This window comes from Mixophyes fleayi, chromosome 4 (assembly GCF_038048845.1).
Source record: "Mixophyes fleayi isolate aMixFle1 chromosome 4, aMixFle1.hap1, whole genome shotgun sequence".
NCBI classification, from domain to species: domain Eukaryota; kingdom Metazoa; phylum Chordata; class Amphibia; order Anura; family Limnodynastidae; genus Mixophyes; species Mixophyes fleayi.
Window position 1 is genome coordinate 227615462 of NC_134405.1, and position 23403 is coordinate 227638864.

The 23403-nt window shown below is 43.1% G+C and overlaps 1 protein-coding gene across 4 annotated transcripts in view; it reads right to left on the minus strand.

The window, feature by feature from the left end:
• EEA1 (early endosome antigen 1) overlaps nt 1-23403 on the minus strand; it is a 107008-nt gene that overhangs the window by 58851 nt on the left and 24754 nt on the right. For 3 of the 4 annotated variants that reach the window (XM_075209395.1, XM_075209394.1, XM_075209396.1), the window contains 6 exons: nt 22011-22132; nt 21031-21186; nt 19405-19521; nt 12935-13273; nt 11824-11973; nt 4792-4911 (listed from right to left, as the gene is read on the minus strand). In XM_075209395.1, the coding sequence (XP_075065496.1) occupies nt 4792-4911; nt 11824-11973; nt 12935-13273; nt 19405-19521; nt 21031-21186; nt 22011-22132 (1004 nt within the window). Of the gene's footprint in view, nt 1-4791; nt 4912-11823; nt 11974-12934; nt 13274-19404; nt 19522-20228; nt 20422-21030; nt 21187-22010; nt 22133-23403 lie in introns of those variants that run through there. The other variant, XM_075209397.1, reaches the window with a different exon arrangement.

Sequence of the window (23403 nt, forward strand, 5' to 3'; positions counted from 1 at the left end):
TCTCCCTCATGGCCAAAGGACTCCTGGTGTCGCCCTGAAGATTGAGATATGCCACTGCTGTGACATTGTCCGATTGGATCTTTACTGGCTTTCCCTGCAGCAAATTTTGCGCACTTTTTAGAGCGTGAAACACTGCGCGCAGTTCCAAGACATTTATTGGAAGCTTGGACTCCTTGTGAGTCCAAAGCCCCTGAAACTGAGCCTGAAGACATACAGCCCCCCAACCCCGAAGGCTGGCATCTGTTGTAATCAGAATCCAATTCCAAATTGAGAACAAGCGGCCCGTGGTGAGATTCTGCTTGTGTAGCCACCAGATCAACGACTGACGCGTCTGCGGAGACAGGCGAAAAACCTGATTCGCCAGATTGCGATGAGATTTGTTCCATTGCTACAGAAGTTCCAACTGAAACTGCCGTGCATGAAACTGAGCAAACTGGATCGCTTCGAATGACGATACCATCTTGCCCAGAAGCCTCATCGCAAAATGAATGGAAGGTCGCCTTACCATCAACAGGGTTTTCACCATCCCCTGTAAGGCTAAAATCTTGTCCTGAGGAAAAAATACCCGTCTCAGATGGGTATCGAATAGGAGACCGAGAAACACCATCCGCTGGGATGGGATCAACTTGGATTTTTTGAAGTTAATAATCCAACCGTACGACTCCAGGGTCTGGATTACTACCTGAATGTGCAACAGAAGCTTCTGAGAAGAATCTGCCTTTAGAAGCAGATCGTCCAGGTAGGGGATAATTATAATCCCTTTGGCCCTTAGCAAAGCAGTCATAACCGCCATGATCTTGGTAAAGATTCGTGGAGCTGTGGCAAGACCGAACGGAAGAGCCTGAAACTGGAAGTGCTCTGACCGAACCGCAAACCTCAGCAGGGAGTGATGACCCCTCCAAATGGGCACATGGAGATATGCATCCTTGATGTCTAGAGCCACCATAAATTCTCCCTGTTCCATGCCGAGAATTGCAGAGCGTAAAGATTCCATCTTGAAGCTGGGCACTCTGACCCGAGTGTTCAAAGCCTTTAGATTGAGAATCGGTCTGAAGGAGCTGTCGGGTTTTGTAACAAGAAAAAGATTGGAATAAAACCCCAAACCTCTTTGAGAATGAGGAACCGGAATAATCACTACGGAAGACAGAAGGGATTGAATCGCCTCTGTTAAAGCCAAATCGCCTTCTTGGACATGACGGAACCGTCTGGGAGGAAGACCGAGCAGATCGATCTTGTAAACCTGACTCACCACTCCCCGAATCCAGACATCGGTAGTGGACTGACACCACCGATCCCTGAACCGCAGAAGACGGGCTCCCACCACTGATGACAGCGGAGGAGTAAAAACCCTGTCATGCAGACTGTTTGTCTGCCGGCTCTGCAGCTGGACGACGCGCAGACCAGGCCTGACGTCCCCGCTGCAAACCACCTCTAGGGGTGGATGTTTGACCTCTGGAGGATTGTCCTGAGGAATACTGTCCTCGAGACCTACCTGCGGAAGGAAAGGCCCGAAATCTGGACATCCTCTGCTTGGGAACACTGACCAGGAGGAAAGTGCTCTTACCTCCTGATGCATAACTAATAAAGGAATCCAGCTGAGGTCCAAACAGAAAACCTCCTGAAAAGGGAATGGACTCCAGAGCCTTTTTGGACTCTACATCAGCCTCCCAGGACTTTAGCCAGAGAGTCCGACGCATTGCAACTGCCAAGGCATAAATGCGCGCTCCCATTGTCCCCGCTTCCATAGCAGCTTCAGCTAAATAATCCGTTGCCCTCTGAATCTGTTCCACTAAAGGAATCAATTCAGAGGTTGGCCTAACTGCCAATAAACCCTCTGACAACTGTTCCGACCAGCGATCAACAGATTTGTTAACCCGTGCTAATGCTAAAGCAGGCCTCAAAGAAGCACCCGCTGCTACAAAAATGGACTTAGGAACGGTCTCAACCTTCCGGTCTGCACCATCCTTAAGAGTGGCCTGGTTAGGCAGAGGAATAGTAGTTACCTTTGCCAACCTCGCCACAGCTGCATCCACTTGAGGAAGAGTCGCCCACTTAGCGAGAACTTCAGGGGGAAATGGATAACAGGACTGCAGTCGCTTAGTCACCTGAAACTTCCTGTCTGGGGAAGTCCAAGATTTCAACAGCAACTCCTCCAAGTGGGGAGAGGCCGGAAAAACCACTTCCCTCTTTTTGCATCTTTCAAAAAGAGAGGATCCAGAAGCCTCAGGCACTTGGTCCTCAGGAATATCAAGTACCTGACGCACAGCCTGAATTAATTCTTCCACACTCTGACGATCTGATGGAACCTCCACCAGAGAAGCAGCATCTATGTCAGAGCCCAGCGGTAACTCACCCTCTTCCTGGGAACCACAATCAGATTCAGATTCATGTCCCAGAAAAGAGGCGGCCATCCGCCTCCGTTTACGTGAGGAAAGCGGTGTGGCCGACTGCATCATCCTCTCCAAAGAGGAAGAGACCGCTACCAGACCCTGTACTGAGGATGCAAGACCCTGCACCCAGGCTGGTTCTACAGAATGCACTGGAGCAGCAACAGGCAAAGCCTGAACTAAGGAAGCAAAATCAGAAGATTGAGCAGCCTGAGACTGTACCTTCTGAGCAAGCAGTTCCACCGTATTAAATAGAGACCGAGCCCAAGCAGGCTCCTCCGTGTTTGAACAGATAGCAACTATTTCACCAGGAGTAGTCTCCGTGGGCCGACAGGACACACACAGAGCCTGTGTTCCTGGCTGCCCAGACGGTAACTTAACATGACATACAGCACAGGTGAAACTTAACATAGTAGCACCAGCCCTGCCACGTGTAGATTTTTCCCTCTCAGGCATGTTCAAAGTATAGTGAAATACACACAATACAGATAAAAAGCAGCACACAAACTACAAGAGAAAGTGAGCCTGCAATACAGCCAAAAGCTCCTTAGTGTGTAAAAATACAAAGGCTAGACACACCACCCCCAACCCTTTACCTTACAGTATACAGGATAGAAAAGGGGAGAAGCAGGAGCTTTTGAAATGGCTGCCTATTCAGGTGTCTACACACGAGGAGTGAAAGGCTACCACGGGGAAGTGCCGAAGAGGAAAACACTCCCCCCCCTCAGGGCCCAGCTCTGGATTGACTAACGTCTAAGACAGACAAACAACTCAACCAATACATAGCCTAGCAGGGCTCACTGAGACAGTGACCCTTGCCTGACCCTGTTCCCTGAGCTAAAAATAGAACTCTTATCTCTACCCAATTAAACAGACTGCTTTTAGGAAAAAACAGCCAGCTCAGGGAACCCACTGCGATTTCTAATGTCTCTCTCACAGCACTATGCCTAGAGAGAGTTTCACTTACCTGCTGCCAACCCTCCAGACGCAGTGTGTGCAGACAGCATGCTCTCTGTACATGGAGGACAGACCCCAGCCACCAACAACTGTGTCTGGCTCCAATGGAGGGTTAAATTCGGCAGAGGGAGCAGGCAGACAAGGAGGACCTACACGGCACCTCCGCTCCACCCAAGAGTCGAGGGGACAAACAAAAACCCACAAATTCTGACAAACTCCAAGCATTGATTAGGCAAGTATGGGCGGTCATCAGTCAGTATGTGGTCCTGAAGTTGATTGACAGCATGCCAGGGCGAATTGCAGAGGTCTTTAAAAAGAAGGGTCAACACTGCAAATATTGACTCTATGCATAAACTTAATGCAATAGTCAATAAAGGCCTTTGACACTTATAAAATGTTTGTAATTTTACTTCAGTATACCACAGCAACATCTGAAAAAAAGATCTAAAAACACAGCAGCAAACTTTGTGAAAACCAATACTTGTGTCATTCTTAAAACTTTTGGACATTGACTGTACACTCTACTAGAGATAGGATACTAGACCTTTATAGCTCAGACAATATTAAGGGACTTTTAAAGGAGGCAACAATAGAAATTTACCATCTAGATATGCAGGTAAACTAATCTAATGGTAGGTTTTAAAATCTAAAAATCGACAAGACAAATAAGTAAAGCAATGGATACTAATGATCAATTAATCACTTTGGCCAGTTCAGTAGGATCACCAAACAACTGAATTATTAAGAAATTTGACCACGTGTGTATACTAATTGTACTCGATTGTTCTGTGGCCTCGCTGAAAGGCATGATTGCAATAAAAGCGTGAGGCATTGAGATTAAGTAACAAAAACAAATGATGGATATGCTGTTATCGGATTAAAGGAAAATAACAATAATAATAATATGTGTACTAAACCGTATTTACACAAAGTAGACCACTATACAGTAATTTATCTCAGGATTACACACAATTTATATCTAACAGAATGCAAGTCATTTGTTACTGGCATTATGGCTCCCTGCAAGATCAAATGCAAATACATTTATTTTAAAAACATCTTTAGACTGAGTGATTAACACACACACAACTGGGTCAACATTCCAGTGCGTTGGGCCTTAAAACAAACTTGATGCTCAATAGTGATCCTAAAGAATAGCAATAAAGTAATTATCTGGCATGTTGATAAATGTGGTTGGCAAATGACCGCTGTTGCCCAGTGTGTGAGAAAGTCTTCCAACTACACTAGGAGGCCCCCCATGCCCTAGCTGCCTGCTCTCATCCAATATGGCTAGCTACGTAAATTGCGAAATTGGATGCTGATCCTGTCACTCATGTCTTCACTTTTATTTTTGGATTACTGTTTCTTTAATCTACCTAGCACACAGCCGGTTTGCACTTTATCTGCATTACTAATAGCTATAGATAATTCAGTGATATGTGTTTACCTGGGCTTCCCTCAGTTTAGATGTAGTAGTCTGCTGTAGTGTTTGCTGCTCCTGATGCTGCTGTCTTATTTTCTCCAGTTGATGCTGTAGGTCAGTTGTTGTAGAAGTTTTCTCTTTAAGCTAAAGAAAAAGCACCAGACTGTATAAAATAGACTCTAAACCTGCCTAAATTTTGTCATTTACACCATGAGCATTAAAATTAAATTCACGGTCTGCGGTTGATCGTCAAACATAGCTGAAGTCTTGGATTACTTAATTACCCAAAATGCACAGGTAATAAACAGCTGAAAGTGAAAGATAAACAGTCACAATATGGGAAATACAAAAAGAGTGTTGAACTAAAATAATATAGTATTTTTTCTTCTTGGACAAGCATGCTAACATTTTCAATCATGCACAAAAGAAACAAAACAAAAATAAAAATAAAAAAACAGTAGTATACATAGAAAGCTCAGATGCACACAGTATATATCATCATTTTGCCTTTCGCAGGACAGATAATAAAGTAAGTGTAAGAGGAAAGATTCCTTAAAGGCTATGCTGTTTTGTGACATTACCAATGGTAAAGGAGGGGACCCTACACCAATCGTTTCACCATTCAGAAGCCACCAGCACTATAGGGAGAGTGATCATGTGGGTGTGGGTATACACGTTCCTTTACAGATTTTACTGGTTTTCTATAGAAAGCATCTAGAAACCATGATAGATAAGAGGATTTATGTACTTACGTTAAATCCGTTTCTCTGATTCCGTCTGGGGGACACTGCTTACCATGGGGTTATGGAGGGAGCTTGGGGAGTTGGCACCTAACTAGTTAAACTTTAGTACTGCCGAAAGACCCCTCCCCTTTACAATCCCCCTGCCCCCTCTTGTTCAGTTAGTTTTAAAAAGCCCAAGGAGAAAAGGGCAGTCAAACAAGAGCACACAGAAGAAAAACAGAAGGGAGGGATCGCAGTGTCCCCCAGCAGGAATCAGAAAAACGGATTTAACGTAAGTACATAAATCCTCTTTTCTCTTTCATCCGGCCTGGGGGACACTGCTTACCATGGGGACGTTCTAAAGCAGCCCCCTAAGGGGCTACTCTGAAAATCCCGCTCGTAAAGCACTCCGAGCGAAATCTGCATCAGCTGATGCAAAAACATTGAACTGATAAAATTTTGTAAAGGTGTGGACAGAGGACCAGGTGGCTGCCCTGCAAAGCTGGTCTGCAGAAGCTCCATTCCTTGCTGCCCACGATGCCCCTACCGATCTGGTGGAATGGGCTGTAAGTCTCTCCGGCACAGGACGGTTAGCCTTTATATAAGCTTGCCTGATAGTAGACGTAATCCATCTTGCGATGGACTGTTTTGAGGCTGGCCAGCCTCTCTTATTAACGTCATAAAGGACAAACAGAGAGTCAGTACGTCTAATCTGGGAAGTTCTTTTGACATAAATGCGGAGAGCCCTAACAACATCTAACTTATCCATGGATTGTTGATCCGAATGGGAAGTAGATGAGAAAACCGGAACTACAATTTCCTGGTTAAGATGGAAAGCTGACACTACTTTAGGGACAAAAGAAGGGAGGGTCTTTAACACCGCTCTGTCCTCGTGGAAAACCAAATATGGTTCCCTACAGGACAGGGCTCCTAATTCGAAAACTCTACGAGCTGATGCAATAGACAAAAGAAAGAGGACCTTCCAGGTCAACCACTTTAAATCTGCCACGCTCAAAGGCTCAAATGGAGGCCCCTTGAGCATATCCAGTACCATGTTGAGATCCCATGGAGCTGTAGGAGGTACATAAGGAGGCTGTATGTGCAAGACTCCCTGGAGAAAAGGCCTAATATCTGGCAAATCAGCTAATTTCATATGAAAAAAATACTGAAAGTGCCGATACCTGGACCTTTAGGGAACCTAATCTGAGACCTGCTTCCAGGCCCTCCTGAAGAAAAGCTAACAAGCGAGGGATACAAAAAGAAGGACGAGTTGCATGTCCTAATTTCGCACCATCTAATGTAGGCCTTCCAAATCCTGTGATAGATGCGAGATGAAACTGGTTTCCTAGCATGCATCAATGTGTTAACTACACTGGAAGAAAAACCTCTAGCCCTCCAGAGGCTGGCTTCAACAGCCATGCCGTTAAACTGAGCTGAGGTAAACTCTGGTGATGGAATGGACCCTGCAGAAGAAGGTCGTCTCGATACGGAAGGCGGACCCCCGGTCCTTCCGCCATAGGCATTGTGTCTGCGTACCACACTCGGCGCGGCCAAGTGGGAGCTACTAGAATTACTGGCAGACCGCCCTGCCTTACTCGTTTGAGGACGCGAGCAAGCATGGGAATCGGAGGAAACAGGTATCACATCCTGAACTCCCATGACATAGTCATGACATCCACTGCCACCGCTAGGGGATCTCTTGCCCTTGTGCAAAACCTTTGAACCTTCCTGTTGTGCCTGGAGGCCATGAGATCTATGTCCGGAAGACCCCACCTCTGAACCAGAGACTGGAAGACTTCCGGGTGGAGTGACCACTCCCCTGGCATCATCTGGTTTCGACTTCGATAGTCCGCCTCCCAGTTTTCTATTCCTGGAATGAAAACTGCTGATATTGCCGGAACATATTGCTCTGCCCAAACCAATATTTGGGCTGCAATATCCATGGCAGCTGCACTCCTGGTTCCTCCTTGCCTGTTGACATATGCCACGGCCGTGGCATTGTCGGACTGAATTCTGACCGGGTGGCCCTGAACCCTGAAGAAGGGACTGTGCTTCCCGGAGGGCCAAGAGAATGGCCTTCAATTCCAATACATTTATTGATAGGGCTGATTCCTGAACCGACCAACGTCCTTGGAGTCGGAGGTGCAGGATTACCGCCCGCCAACCTTTCAGGCTGGCGTCCGTCGTGGCTATGATCCACGACCATGGAGCGAAAGATCTGCCCACTTTCATGTGATCCTGAAACAGCCAACACTGAAGAGATTCTCTCGCCCTCGGAGATAGAGAGATCTTCTGAAGTTCCAGGTGTAGGTGTGATCCTGACCACTTCGACAATAGATCCCACTGGAAACATCGAGAATGGGCTCGACCGAAGGGAATGGTCTCGAAGGAGGCCACCATCTTTCCGAGTAGCCTCATTGCACAAATGCATTGAGGGGCTGGGGGAACACAAAACCTGAGCAGTTACAGTCTGAATAGAGTTGATCTTCTCTACAGGGAGAAACACTCTTTGTTTGCTGGTGTCCATGATGAGTCCCAGGAAAACCATGAGCTGACACGGAACCATCTGGGATTTCTTTGAATTTATCAGCCAACCGTGGCCCTCGAGAACCGCCCGGGTGAGGGATAAGTGATGACGTAGGCAATTCTCTGAGGAAGCCTTGATGAGTAGGTCGTCCGCATAAGGGATGACCTGAACTCCCTGCAGGTGAAGACATGCTGCCATTATTGACATAATTTTCGTGAAGACCCATGGCGCTGTTGAGAGGCCGAAGGGGAGGGCCCGAAACTGGTAGTGGAATGATCCCACTGAGAATCGGAGAAGGGACTGATGGTGGATCCAAATGGGAACGTGGAGGTATGCGTCCTTTATATCTATGGACGCCATATACTGATCCTTCTCTAGGCCGTTTATCACCGACCTCAGAGATTCCATCCGAAATCTGTCCACCCTTAAGTGTACATTGAGGCCCTTTAAGTTTAGGATGGGACGAAAGGAGCCGCCCGGCTTCTTGACTAGAAACAGGTTGGAATAAAAACCCGACCTTTCTGGCAATCTGGAACCCTGCAGATGACCTTCTGAAGCAGAAGAGAAGCAACACAATCCTGTATAGCCTGTCTTCTTGATGGATCCCGGGGTAGCGGGGTCTGGAAGTAACGCTGTGGAGCCGGCCCCAACAGGTCTATCCTGTACCCTTCTGAAATAATTCCCCGAATCCAAGGATCTTGGGAAGACGCTGCCCACTGTTCCCGAAACAGAGACAGACGTCCCCCCACTGGCGCCCCCTGCGGTACAGGGTGGTCGTCAAGACGCAGGCTTCTCCTGGGTCTTGGAGGCCTGGCGCTTAGTTGCAAACGAAGACCTTCCCCTGGTAGAGGAGCCTCGAGAATTTGATTGTCTGCCTCTAAAGGACTGTCCCCTATGAAAGGAGGTCCCCCGAAAGGGCTGACGGAAAGAGCTGCCCCGCGGGGTGCGGCTCCTGTTAGAATATACTGGCAAGGAAGTGCTTTTGCCCCCTGTTGCCTGGGAAATAAGGGTATCTAATTCCGGGCCAAACAAACCTGCTGCAGAAAAAGGAATAGTTTCAACGGACCTTTTTGATTCCGCATCGCCTTCCCAGGATTTCAGCCATAAAGTCCTCCTTGCTGAAATAGAGGCCGCCTGAATGGAAGAGGAAACCGCCGCTGAGTTCTGGGCCGCCTCATAAAGATACCCCGAAGCCTCCTTTAAATGCAAGGCTAGGGGAAGAAGTTCGGAGTCCTGTAAGGCTTCTGCCAGCTGGTCTGCCCATGCTTCCATGGCTCTAGCCACCCAAGCTGAGGCAAATGTAGGTCTGAAAGAAGAACCCGCAGCCGCAAATATGGATTTAAGCTGGGATTCAACCTTGCGGTCATTGGCGTCCGGAAGGGACGCTGAACCAGGAGCTGGGAGTAAGGTATGCTTTGCCAAGCGGGCAATAGGGATATCTACTTTGGGAATACTCTCCCAGCGAAACACCTCTTCCTCCTGTAACGGCTACAGGGAAGAGAACCTCCTAGGAATAGTAAACCTTCTTTCAGGTTGCTTCCATGCCCCTTTAGCAATCTCCCTAAGCTCTGCAGAAGGGGGAAAATGGATGGCCTTTCTCTTAACTTTCTTAAAGAGACTTCTGTCTCTGGGGGCAAGATCCTCCGGCTCTGGGAGGTCCAACGCCTGTCTAACCGCTAAAACCAAGTCATTAACAAATTGGCTTTTGGGATTGTCTTCCTGTTCCAATAGATGTATCTGGTCAGGATCCGAAAAAATTTCCCCTTCATCCTCAGAGCCTTCTTCAGAGTCTGAAAGGACCATAAGGGGATTTACCGATCTAGGTCTCTTTCTTTTAGCAGGCGGGATATTAGAGGAATCAAGCAACTGGTTAAGCTTGTGCAAACCCTTTATAAAAGCTGTAGACCATGCCGGTTCTGTAGCAACAGGGGCTGGGTCAGGCTGTAATGAGGAAGGTCCCGGCAAACCCGATCCACTCGAACCTGAGTAAGCCGGGAGGTCTGTGTGTTAGCATTATTAGCCACCGAAGTTGCTACAGTAGTTAGCAACTGATTTGATTGAAAAACCATCTGAGCTAAGGAGGAAACCGACTGTGTCAGGGAGGCCACCCAGGCCGGTTCCTCCGTCGGTGGGGCTGAAACCTGCTGGGTTTGCGCAGTGGGAACCCCTGCTTCGCATGCAGAGCGCCAAAGGGTCCTTCTACCCACGAGGTAATTTTACATGACACTTTGAACATGTGAAGTATTTAGCCATGGGGCCCTTTCCCTTATCTGTCATTCTTGTAAAGGAAGGCACACCAAACACACAGACTAAACTATAAATCTAGCTGAGGGGAGGGAGAGAGAGGGAGAGAGGGAGGGAGAGGGAGGGAGAGAGAGGGAGAGAGGGAGAGAGAAATGTATGGAATAACAGAGAGAAAAAACAAGTAATCAACTGTTCCTTATATAAAAGTTGTACTTGTAATAGTTAAACACCATAAAGTATTTAAACCAGTAGGAGACTATAATGTAAATCCTACTAGCCCAGTTATTAAAACATTAGATAAGTGTTTAATTAAAAGGTGATACTTAGCCCATAGGCCACAAAAGGGGAGAAGTCCAACAGCAGTCCTGTGCTTTCTCCCTCAGCTCTGTTCACTCTTCCGGGCTTGTCTTGGCGCCAGAAGCCTGGGAAAGACCATCTCTCTCTCTGGAAGGAGGGGGGAACTCCATGTTCTAGCTCCCCCCCTTCCAAAATGCCGATCCATCTCCAAAAATAAAAATGTTCCTGTGAGCGTGGCAGAGTAGTGGAGACAGAGGTCTCCGCAGCGAAGATACCCGACGCCCCCCTCCTATGTATGAGGGGGGAATCTTGGTATGGCCCCCTTACACTCCTCTCCCTTCAGCGCCGAGTGAGCGATTCCAAGATGGCCACCGGCGTTCTTAGTATCCGATAACCGGCGCTCTATGCCTGTAATGGCAGCGCCGGTTATCGGGGAGCCTGGAGGAGTGAAGCGGTCCCTGAGACCTCTTGTCACTCCTCAATCAGGCACCCATCTTCCTTTCCTCCAGTCCTTGTCAGTGAGAGCCGCTGGCTCTCATCTGACAGGGGAATGCCTGCGCTGCCCTGCTGTGAGTGTGTTCTCTATAGTAGAACACACTCCAGCGCTGCCATCTGTGGAAAAAAATAAAATTCAATAAAAGAAATAAAATTTATTAAATTTACACTAAGTACTAAAAACCACTGCCCAACTCCAGGGCACCTAAAAAAAAACCTGAACAAGAGGGGGCAGGGGGATTGTAGAGGGGAGGGGTCTGTCGGCAGTACTAAAGTTTAACTAGTTAGGTGCCAACTCCCCAAGCTCCCGCCACAACCCCATGGTAAGCAGTGTCCCCCAGACCGGATGAAAGAGAAATATAGATAGATAGATAGATATAATATAGAACCTGTGATGAATAATAAGCTACATTAGTCTGTCTATCTGTCTATTATAGCAATTAATCACTTTTTTATTAGACTTTATGAAAGGTTGAACTTGATGGATCCATATTTAAAACATACTATCTATATAACTTCATTACTTCTGTTTTTTTTTAAAATGGGACATTTCAGTTGTAAAAAGAGTGGTAGAATTTGTACTTATTTGCAAGTAATAGTATGCAATAAGTGCAAATATTCCGCTGTATAAATTATTTGTTAACTGCAGTACACATCTAGCAAAGTAAGTTGATGTAGAATGTTAAACACTATACAGAAGGTGAAAGCTACAGACAGACATTCAGTGACAGGCAGTAGCTAGAAATATAAATGCAGAGCAAACATCCAGACCTCCTCCTCAGCACGTGAGAGCTTGAGCTGCAAATCCGCCACCTGCTGCTCCTTGTCCATCAGTTTCTCGGCAGACAGCTGTCTCTGCTCTTTGAGCCTTCCATGTGCTTCCCCTAGCTGGCGCTCTGTCTCTAGTAATTTGCTGTGGAGCTAAAGCATAGACTTGAGTGATCTGCCAGGTACTTTCCATTGATTAATGACATATACAACCAGTTAATCATGTTAACATGGTTTACATTACTTTAAATCATCATAAATAACAACTGAAAACGCCATTTGCAGGTCAACTTTCTTTTAAATCTATCCCGGTTCTATTTGTACAGTTATTAACAAACACTACAGGATTTATGGGTATTATCAAATTACGCTACAACGGATACACAGGAAGGAATATCACAGAAGTGAAAAAGGACACTACTTGTATTAGCTTTGGAAAATGAAGAGCACACATCCCATCGTATAGATGTCAAAATTAACAACACAAACTTTGAGGTGCAGCTAAAGCTAAAAATATATTTTTTGTGATAGAACAGGGTGAATTGTACCATATCTCGGTCCTTTAATTTATCATTTCACCTCCCTGAAGTAGCAATATGCCTAAAAAAATTCTATCACTTTAAAGCCACTGATTTGGCCTAATACTGTAATACTGCCCTTTCCAGTTAAAAGAATAAATTAAAGATTTTTACACTAACAAGCATAACAGTACTCCGTGTAATTGCATAAAACGGATTAGTACCTGGTGTCTCAACAAAGTCATATTTTAGTTGAGAATTATGTAACTGCAGTAAAAAAACAAAATATAATAATAAATAATAATAAAAAAAGCTATGAGTCAATACATCTAAAAAGGTATATGCACCAGGGCAAGATCTTGTATATCAAATATATGTTTGTAACTGCAGGATGAAATTACAGGAACAGACCAAGTACCAGTCAATGATCTGCATTATTATAGACTGTGTACTTGTGGTGATCAGAAATATTGCATGAAATGGATATTTGTGTTGAAAAGCTAAGGTATGTCATTTGTAACAGTTTGAGTAAACGTGAAGGAGTACTCAGCTAAAGATTGTCTCTTACACAAATACATAATGTGAAGATGTGTCACCTGGTTAATCTCACTTTGCAGCTGCAGACTATGCTGCTCCTTCTCTTCCCGCTGCTGTTGAAGCTGTTTGAACTCAGCCTTGAGATGTTGGTGTTTAGTCTCCACCTCAGACAGCTCCTCTTTTAATTTTTGGGTGGCTTCTCCCTTCTCAGTAATCTCAGTTCTGAGAGTCTGCAACAAGGCCTCACTGGCAGACAGTCGTGCTTGGAGCTGGTGGCACTCCACATCCTTCTGATTAAGATTAACCTGAAGGTTCTTCTTGGACATGATCTCTTCATTGTGTTTCTCTTCCATCTGAGTATAATCCAACTCCTTCTTTAACAGTTTCTCCATCAAACTCTGTAAAATGAACAATACAGACTTATTGATGTGTCTGGATACATTACCCTCCAATTAACAGATTTGTTTTTACAGCTATATGTATCCTAACTGAACATGCATCTATTCCAAAATATTATGTTTTGTAACGTGACAAAATGTTACCAGATGATCTCTAGCTACAACATGTTCTTACAGCTCATTTTAAGTCCTTTTCTCCAAATCCATTGGGGAACACTGGAAACTCTGGAGCATTCAAGATGTACTGGGGCTTGGACACTTTAAATTTGGCACCCAAAACCTTCAGTAATTTTTTTTAATAAAGCTCCAAGGACAAAGATAAAATAAAGGAGAAAACAAACGAGAGGAGAGAACACACGTTCTCCAACAACAGGAATATAGAACCTTAAAGAAAAGGAAAGAAAAAGGGCATAAAGTGCGGTCGTCCAGTGTCCCCCTTAGTATATTGGGGGACACAAACCATGGGATATAGAGGTGTGCGCAGGATCCTGGACACTTTAAGGAAAACCTGATGAAGTATAAGCTCCTCCCCCCTCTATATCCCCAGCAGGAAAGTGTCAGTTATTTTCTAACCAAGGTCCAAATTAGGAGCAGAATAAAAAATAAACAGGGAAATGAGAGAGAGAAAACAAAAGAGAGGAATTAGCCCTCTGAAACATAGACCGTAAAGTCAAACAAGGAACACAACCAGAGTGTACCATGACTGGGTAGTTTAATGGACATTGAGAAAAGGATTTAATGAGAGTACAAAAATCTCTTTTTTTCATACATCCATTGGGGGACACTGGAACCATGGGGAGTTCCCAAAGCTGCCCCTAAGTGAGGGAACGCTCTGAGGTTACTTGGATCAAAACTTTACACCCAAACTAGAGTCCCTGGATGCAAAAACATTACATTTGGAGAACTTAGTGAATGTATGAACAGTAGACCATGTACCTCATGGCACAATTGTTCCACCGAGGCCCCATGCCGCGCTGCTCAAGCAGTACTCACCAAACTGGTGGAATGTGCGCTCACGTTTTTGAGATCAGGCCGACATGTTGAAATGTATGCTGGCCAAATTACTTAGGTAATCCATCTAGTGACAGACTGTTTAGCTGCAGATCAACCACTTTTCAGCATTGCAAAGGACTAGGTCCTCTGTCTTACAGAAACTTGCGGTCATAGCCAAATACATTTTCAGGACTCTTGACCACATCCAGCAGAAGAAAGGATTTTTCTACATCTGAAGAGTGCTTGATTCTGAGTCTAAGGATTACTATATGCCGATTTATGTGAAATTTTGGTACAATCTTTGGTTGGAATGAGAGATTAGTAAGTAAAACCACCATGTCATCATGAAAGACAATGAATGGAAGTTTGCAAGATAGAGGCACTATCTCGGAGACTCTTCTTGCAGTGAAAGTGTCTATTAAAAACAAAATCTTCCAAATAAGAAAATGTAGTTGTAGAGAATTTAAAGGTTCAAATACGATATGCTGTAAAGCAGGCCTGTCCAACCTGCGGCCCTCCAGATGTTGTGAAACTACAAGTCCCAGCATGCCCTTCCAGCTATAAACAGGTTGTCTACTGGCAAAGCATGCTGGGGTTTGTAGTTTCACAACACCTGGAGGGCCGCAGGTTGGACAGGCCTGCTGTAAAGCCTTTAGAACAAGGACTAAGATCCTAAGAAGCAATGGGAGGAACATATGGTGGTTGGACATGTAGAACTCCCTGCAAAAATCTCCGGGCCTAGTGCCAGTCATCTCTGAAAAACGACTGAATGGGCTGAAACTTGCACTTTTAAGAAACGGTCTTAAGCCATTCTCTTGTCACTCCTGTAAAACTGAAGCAATCTCTGCAACTTAAAGCAGTAGGCAGACCTTTCTTCTTGCACAAAGAGATGTAAATCTTGAAAACTCTATGGTACTTTTTCGTTGAATATGGTATTATAGCTTTCAGTATAGTTTCTATTACCATATCAGACAGTGGTCGAAGTGAAAATTTAGAAGTGGTGGTGTGAGAAATGTAATTGATGGAATTTGATAGTTTTATAATTGAAGCAGTAGAAGTGGTGGTATGGCATATCACCATATACACCTCTACTTCGATCACTGCTAGCAGATAGATCTTTAAATTAAAAAATAATGGTTTCAACAGTCAAGCCGTTAAAGCCAAATAATTCTGATGATGGAATGAATCTTAGAATAACAGACACCATGATGGACCACTGGCCATTTTTAAAATTTCTGCATACCAAGACATCTTTGGTCAATCCAGAGCAACCAGGATCGCATGGAGCCTCTCTCTTCTCAATTTATTTAGAACCCTTAGTGGCATTGCTACAAGATGAAAGATGTAAAGCAGATGAAAGTTCTATGTAGCAGACACGACATCTAATAGAGACGCTCTTGTGTACCTTGTTCTTGTACAGTAACAGTCTACTTTGTGGTTCAACCATCGTGTCAAAATCCAGTTAACCCTACCTTTCAACAATTTGAAAGAATCCCTCAGGATAAAGACTCCATTTTCCAGAATCTAGTGTGCTCCTTCTGAGAAAGTCCACTTCTCAGGTCTCTACTCACGGAATGAAAACCTTGAAGATTGACGGAACTTTGAGTTCTGCCCTGCGTTTCCTTGACTTCTTTAATTGCCAGGATGCTTTTGGTGCCTCCCTGGTGATTGATGACACCGCTGTAGCATGGTTGGATTGAATTTTATTGGCTTTCCCTTTAGAAATGGAAAGCCAACAAAATTAGAATATTAGAATATTCTGCAGTACCGTCCTGAGGTACTGCAGGCTAACCTACCCCCATCCTATAGACTGGTATCTGTTGTGACAATTGTCCAGTACCACATCATGAATGGTAGACACTTGGAGAGGTTGTCCTTGTTGAGTCGGTAAGAGCCTCTCCAGCCTGATTATCAAGTTATCATCAAATATGCTTTAATGCGCAATGAGATTTGTTCCAATTTGTTAACAGTTCTAAACTGCCCCAGGCTGACACTATTTTCAAATCGAGAAATGTCTGGCAGGTAATAGACACTTTAATAGTTTCTGTAATGAGCAGATCTTATCCTCTGGTAAGAGTACTCTTTGTGGATAGTATTGAATAGAAGTCCTAGGAAAATTATCTGCAGAGCGGGAACCAGAATAGATTTTGTTAAACTTATTGTGCTCACAAAAAGCAGCTAGCCACACCAGGAATTAAATTATTGTTTTCTTATAATGATAACAAATAGAAATGCAATATGGACACCCTTAATGGGTCCTAAGGACATAGGTTCTCAAGGCTCTGACAATCTCCATATAGTGAAGAGACCCCCCTCTTCTGTAATCTTACCTATCATAATGTCCTGATTAGGTTGGAATATGGAGCCCACTTTCCATTTACGCCAGTAGAATTAAGTCTAACACACATACAATTTCCTGTGATTGGCAGAAAGACTTCTAGACTTCCTAGACTTGAGCCTAGTCTGAACCACGTTGTCAGAGAAGCCTTAGCTCTGAGGATTGTAGCTTCAACAGCCACAGCTGTTGGCTTAAAGCCAGCCGAGCTAAACGATGGTGATGAAATGGACCCTTACTTTGCCTCCAAGACCAGACCTGTTGACGCCATGACATGCCCTCTGCCATGTTGAGAATGTCTGTGTACCATGACCTTCTCAGCTAGTCCAGTACCATGCACTCTTATTTTTACCTTATTTAGTACCCATGGAAACATTGCTTGCAGGGAGAACCTGCAAATCAACGAAAGTTCCAAGTAAAAACATGGAGTCTACGAACAAACCCTTCAGATATTTTGTCCTGTGGTTCAACCAAAATGCCATCATGTCTACATCTGGCTGACCCAATCTAAAAAGGTACTGTAACCGGCATGAGAGAGCAGCTTTGGTCCATGCTTCACATAAAGAGTCCTCCAACTGAGAGGAAGAAGGGAAGGAGGGAAGGAAACATTCTGTTCTTCTTCCTCTTAAACAGCAAATGTTTGCTCCGACTCCTTGCAGTTCTAAAAATGTAGTGCCTGCTGGACTACCTACACGAAGTCCTCTACTCCCTGGTTTCTGCTGCAATCCTCCTCCAGACACAAGAATGGGTCAGTCTTCAGTAATCTCACCTTCTTCGTGGAAGATAAATTCAGAGTCTGAACCCTCTCTGGAAGCATCAGATTCTGGAGGTTTTTTTCCTCCTCAGTCTAGAATATATGGCAGTTTCTATGATCCTTTCCAAGAAAGATGAAACTTTGACCAAAGCATGCACAGACTTCTTCAGACATTGAGCCCAAGCCGGCTTGTCAGGTACTGCAAAGGGGCATGAAGGCGCCTGGGTTGAGACCACAAGGGAAAGAAGTATCGCTTCCCAAAGCTCCCTTGGAAGGGGAGTCCCTGCTTGGCTCCCTGGATCGTACTTCAAGCTGTGTAAGCTCCATAATAGAGCAGCCTAAATATCTAGCCCAGGCTGACTCTGCCATCTCAGTGGGAGCTCCCATATATGATTGTGCCACTGGTCCTCTGCCTGACATACATAGGGTGTCTACCCCAGACTGGATAATGCAATTTGGTATTGCATTTGGGACACACAAACACCCTAGCTACTGTCCCTACTCTTTTTTTATTCATTTGTACGCATTTCATGCATTTAAAAGTGCATACCTTGGTTTTCACCGATTTCCAAATTTGTATTTTGGGAGTCAGACCCACTTTCATAGGTGCTGCATGCCTTGAAAATGGAAACTCAGGAAGGATTTAATTGTGACACCTTGAGGAGATGCCTTGATGTTGGCAGGTGAGCTTTTACCAATATAGCTATATTGTGCACAAAATTATCCTACTTATGTTTATGCTGACACATAGTGATTTATATATTGTTTGTTTCAGAGCGCCAGACTCGCTTTTCTTTTCACATGCGCAGTCATCTTAATTGTCCTGACTGCACTCTCTCAAATTTTTCACATTACATTAATTTAAAAGGAGCGCACCTACTTCAGGCTTATCCTTGGACATACTCTCCTTACCAGACATGACAGAGAGGTGAGGGAAGATAGAGAGGAAAGCTGCAGTGCACAATCCCAAGTTGGACAATCAGAAAGTTCAGGGCAGAACACCCACCACCCATTCATTACTTCTCTGCAGCTGGAGAGGGTAGTAAGGGAGTAGAAAGAGTTGTTGGCTCCTGCAGTCTATCTTTTTAGCGGGCTTTTCCTCAGTGAGGGAGGACAGAAAAGGAGGAGGTTCTGGTTAGCGAAAGCATTGGGGCCCAACACCAAAGGGATGGCTGCCGCTCAAAAGACAGCCCCCTCAGCCTTCCTGTATTTCAAGGCCAAGGCTATGGTGTGTGGTCTGGAGCCAGTCCCCAATGTGGTGGACATCCCAGTAACTGCGTGCGAGAGCAGTGACAGGGTCCTCTTGGAGTCATGTCCCTAGATGGGAGCGGGCAGGAGGAGGAACAGACCATGGCTCCTCCGGGAGACCACCTTACCTCCCTTCCCTGCAGGGATGCCACTGAAGAAAGAATTTTTTTTTTATAAAATCTGGCTGCCAGAGATGGACACATTTAAAAAAACGGTCCCCGCAGACTATGAGAGTATAGAGGGGAAGGAATGTTTGGAGCCAAATTTAAAGTGCCTAAGCCACAGTGCAGCCCCAATACCCCAGTGTTTTCCGTGCCCACCAAAAGGTTAAAAGAGAAATATATGCTAAGCATCTATATATGATATAGTAGTAGACTAAAACATGACTGAAAGTCTCTACTGTACTAGAAATTTTGTATAAATTTGTTATGCCAAGAAAGCACTGATATTTCCCAAACTGGTACAAGTATAAGGAATACAGCTTTAAAAACTTACACCAAGCAGTTGTGGGTAGTAAAATGCAAATGCTCAACTTTTCATTTGACCTGGCATTAGTTCTTTGCAGATGATTTAAGGACAATGACCATTGTAGCAAAGAAATGGTTAAATATGCAGTTAACTTGGGGTTTATAAACACCAGATGGGAACTGAAAGGTAGCAAATTCCAAACAAGTAATCAAACAAACTAAATAAAGGCTGGTGAAGTGGAATACAAGGAAAAATTATATTAAATACTAGATATTCTTCAATCAATGACTTATTAATGTGCTTCTACACAAACTTCAGCAGCATGTTACATACATCATTTTTCTGTGATAACTCAGACATTGAACTTCTGAGCTGCTGCAGTTCCTGGACGTACACTGCAATCTCCTGTGGACCCTTTGTAAGCTCAGCTTTTAATTGGCTAATCGTGGCCTAAAGAAAGAAAAATACAAGTTGCTAAAATAGTCAGGAATAAAAGAGGTTAAAGACATATGGTAACATTGTCCTATACAGTGTCTTTCTGGAAATGGTAACATTTTCATGGCTGTTCATAAAATTATTTTATTTTTGAGTAGTCAAAATGCCACACACAATCCAATTAATAAATTTAAAGAAATTGTTAAAACAATTGTTTTCTGTAAGAGCGAGAAATTATCACTAACATTTAAACAGGACTGAACATTTCCGACTTCCACTGGAGTTCATTGGGCTTTGCAAAAAAAACCACTTTTAATCTATACAATTATTTTAAGCTACTTGTCTTTAATCATGGTAAAATGTCCTCTAAAAAGTGGTGGGAGTTTTGTTTGCAAATTGACAATCACATCATTTGAAATGTAGTCACTATGCTTATGGCAATATAGTGATGGTCACACATAGTTTTTATAAAAGTGTGTGGCCATCACTAAACAGGCCCAATATCACATTCTGTGCCCAAACAACCACAATGACAGATAAACATATGATTACCAATCTGACTACCATGAAATGACAACAAGCTATAATAAGAAAAAGTTGCATATAGAGTAGTTCCATGTGTGACATTTGTCAGTCTGGACAGTCGATTCCTTTCTATGGTTGAACATCCTCACGTGTGGTAAAACCAAAATGCAATAAAACAAAACGGTTTAAAACATTACCTTGAATGGGATTATCTCCATTAGCAAGCAGACGGGGAAAAAAATGACAAAGATGGTGGATGAAAGGTGAAAAACAAGCAAATGAAGGGCAGCCACTATGAATACAAATTCTAAAGAGCAGCATTATGCCCCTGCACGTGATATTCATGCTGGCAATCTTTAAGCCTATATCCTAGCAAGTAAATAGACTGTGAACACAGGACAAAGTTCCTTCTAAAGCCCGCTAGTCCATTTTTTTATACTATTGAGAGAAGTAACTACCAATAATTTGCTTTTAACCTCCTTGATGTGCAGTTCAACATGTTGATGGAGTAAACCTGGATACACTAATGAATTTCAGAGCAAACATTACAGTAATTTCTTCAACTCTGTGCACCACCATTTACTGCTCAGTATTCATGCACGGAATTGTCTGGTGAAACTGGATATCCACATACATTAGAGGCCAGCTACATATGGATACACATAACTCGAGCTCCAAAATGACAAGAATGTAGATGACAAATGGAGGATAAAAGGATAGCCGATAACACACAATACTTTATTTACAATTGCGGTAGTGGTAATGTGCCTAAAATTTGACTTAACTTGAATCTACTACTATGGGATTAGACTGCAATAATTGAATACAAAAGTGATTAAGGAACAATTGATATATCATTGACTGACAAAACCCATGGGTATCCGCTGTAAATATATCTATGCAATGGCATGACTGATAACAACAGATCATACAGGACATAACGCAGGCTACATTTTTTCTTTTTTCTAGGATGTCATTTTCCAGCCCATCCCGCTTTACCTCAGAGTTAATGTTTTGCATATGCAGCTGTTTGCACTCATCTTTCAACCTCTCCGATTCTTTTTCACGTTCCAGAGATGTTTTGTCCATCAACGTCTGAACCTGGACAAGCTCTTTTTTCAGCACAGCGACATCTTCAATTCCAGGTCGTTGTAACTGTGAGGTAACAAGACTATAACTATACATAAGGCTAGAACATTTCTCAGGAACTCAGGCTCTACCCATATTTAATATTTAAAAGGTCATTATCTTTTACATTGGTCTCATGACTAGAAATTATATATATATATATATATATATATATATATATATATATATATATATATATATATATTAATATATTACACACACACACACACACACATATACACTTTTTTGTGTGTCAAAGCGAGATTCCCTAAAATATTTAAAGACTCCTTCACATGAATATTTAATGCCATTTTTAAAGTGGTTAGCTCATTTTTTATTTTATTTTTAAAAAAGATTTAACAAAACACTTTTTAAACGCCAACACATTATGTGATTTTATACACAGAGAGGAAGCCACTAAAAATGCTACCAGGATTTCTTTTCTTACTAAAAATGTCAACGTGCGTTACATGCCTGTAAAATGATTGCATAATAGGCCTCTATACTGTCATAACCTTAAACTAGGAAACAACTGGGTCACATTTTCCGCTAGTGTTCTAAAAAAAAAAAAAATAAATAAAAAAAAAAAAAAGCTTAATACTGTAAGAAAATACATTAACAACATTAAAGGATCTAATAGACAGAAATAGGATGATATGCTTTACCATACATTTAAGCTGTCCACATCCACATCAATTTTAGAAATGTTAATCAAAAGTTATAACTCTAAAAGGTTAAAAGGTGCCCAGTAACATACCACACTACAAATACAAAATCCTTGCATATGTGGACACTTTCAGTTACAGCCTTCTTAATGTGTATTGTTTAAAAATAGCAACTACTTTATTTACCAACTCAGTCTTCAAGTCTTCAATCACTTGTGACTTTGTCTCTAGCTCCTGTGTAAAATGTTTAAATTTTTCTTCAGTCGCTGCCAAGTGACCTTTCTCTTCATCATATGCAGCTTTTATTTCTGGATTGGTACAAAAACAAGTATATTGGCACAATAATATGTATATATATTTCTATGTAAAATAGATGAATGCAATGTAGATGTGAGTCTCACATCACCACTCTGTGTTTTTAATAACATTTAGATGCTCAGATTGTCTACATGTTGGTCTGGGGAGGCTTGGGAACTTAAAAGTGGTCCTGGAACATATTCTGAAAGTGGCCCACATGGTAGATGGGCCCAACAGAACAGAAGGAAGATTAACATAATTGTATACTAAAATAAACACAAAAGAAAAGGTGCAGTCATAGTGTAACAGAATAGAAAGAAGTGTGAAAGGTTTTCCCAGCAGCGTTCCCAGGCAGATCACTTAATCCTTATTGTTGCACAGAACATGTAGGAACAGAAAACACAGCAGGAAAAACCACTTATAGTGTAGTGAATTAGTCACTATTTAATGTATAATTAAAATTGCTCATACAACAAAACAGAAATATTGTTGCACCAAATGTAAAGCTCAAGGTCTTCAATTCCTTCCAGGAATTGACTCCAACAGTAGTACAAAAAGCTCCCTACTCAATTTACCAGTTTTGGGATTTCATCATAGAAAAAGAGGATTGCTCTTTTCTACCATTGGGGGACACTGCGAGACATTGGGGTATAGTAGGTGCGACTAGGAGTTTAGGCACTTAGACTTGTTTTTCCTCCTTTACTACGCCACTCCTTTCCTCTCCTGTAGCCTCAGGTTTTTTTTACTCACTGTAAATGCCATTTATCTGAATAGATATACGGGACATTGCTTAATGATGGGTATAGAGTGCGCTGTGTAGGAGTAAGGACCTATTCTATGCTAAAATTTGTTTGAACTTTGCTCCTTCCCCTGTATGACCATCCACTGTAGCTCCTCGGATTTTTAACTAACAAAGCCCATAGGATGGGAAATAAATCAAAAAAGAACAACCCTGAACCCAAAAAGAGAGAAAAGAACATAAGTGCACCCAAAATTAATGAAATGTATGTGAAAAACGAAATTAATTTTTCAGTGAGTACAAAGACCCTCTTTTCTCATTCATCCTATTTGGGGGATATGGCTTAACCATGGAACATTCCAAAGCTGCCCCTAGCAGAGGGTACACTTAGACACAGTTGCTCAGAAAAAGTTTCATCCAAAACTGGTGTCTTTGGAAACAAAGACATTGATCCTGTAGAATTGGGTAAAGGTATGGAAGGAACTGTTCAACTACGGCTTCCTGCCATGCTGCCCAAGAGATGCTCACAGATCTGGTAGAGTG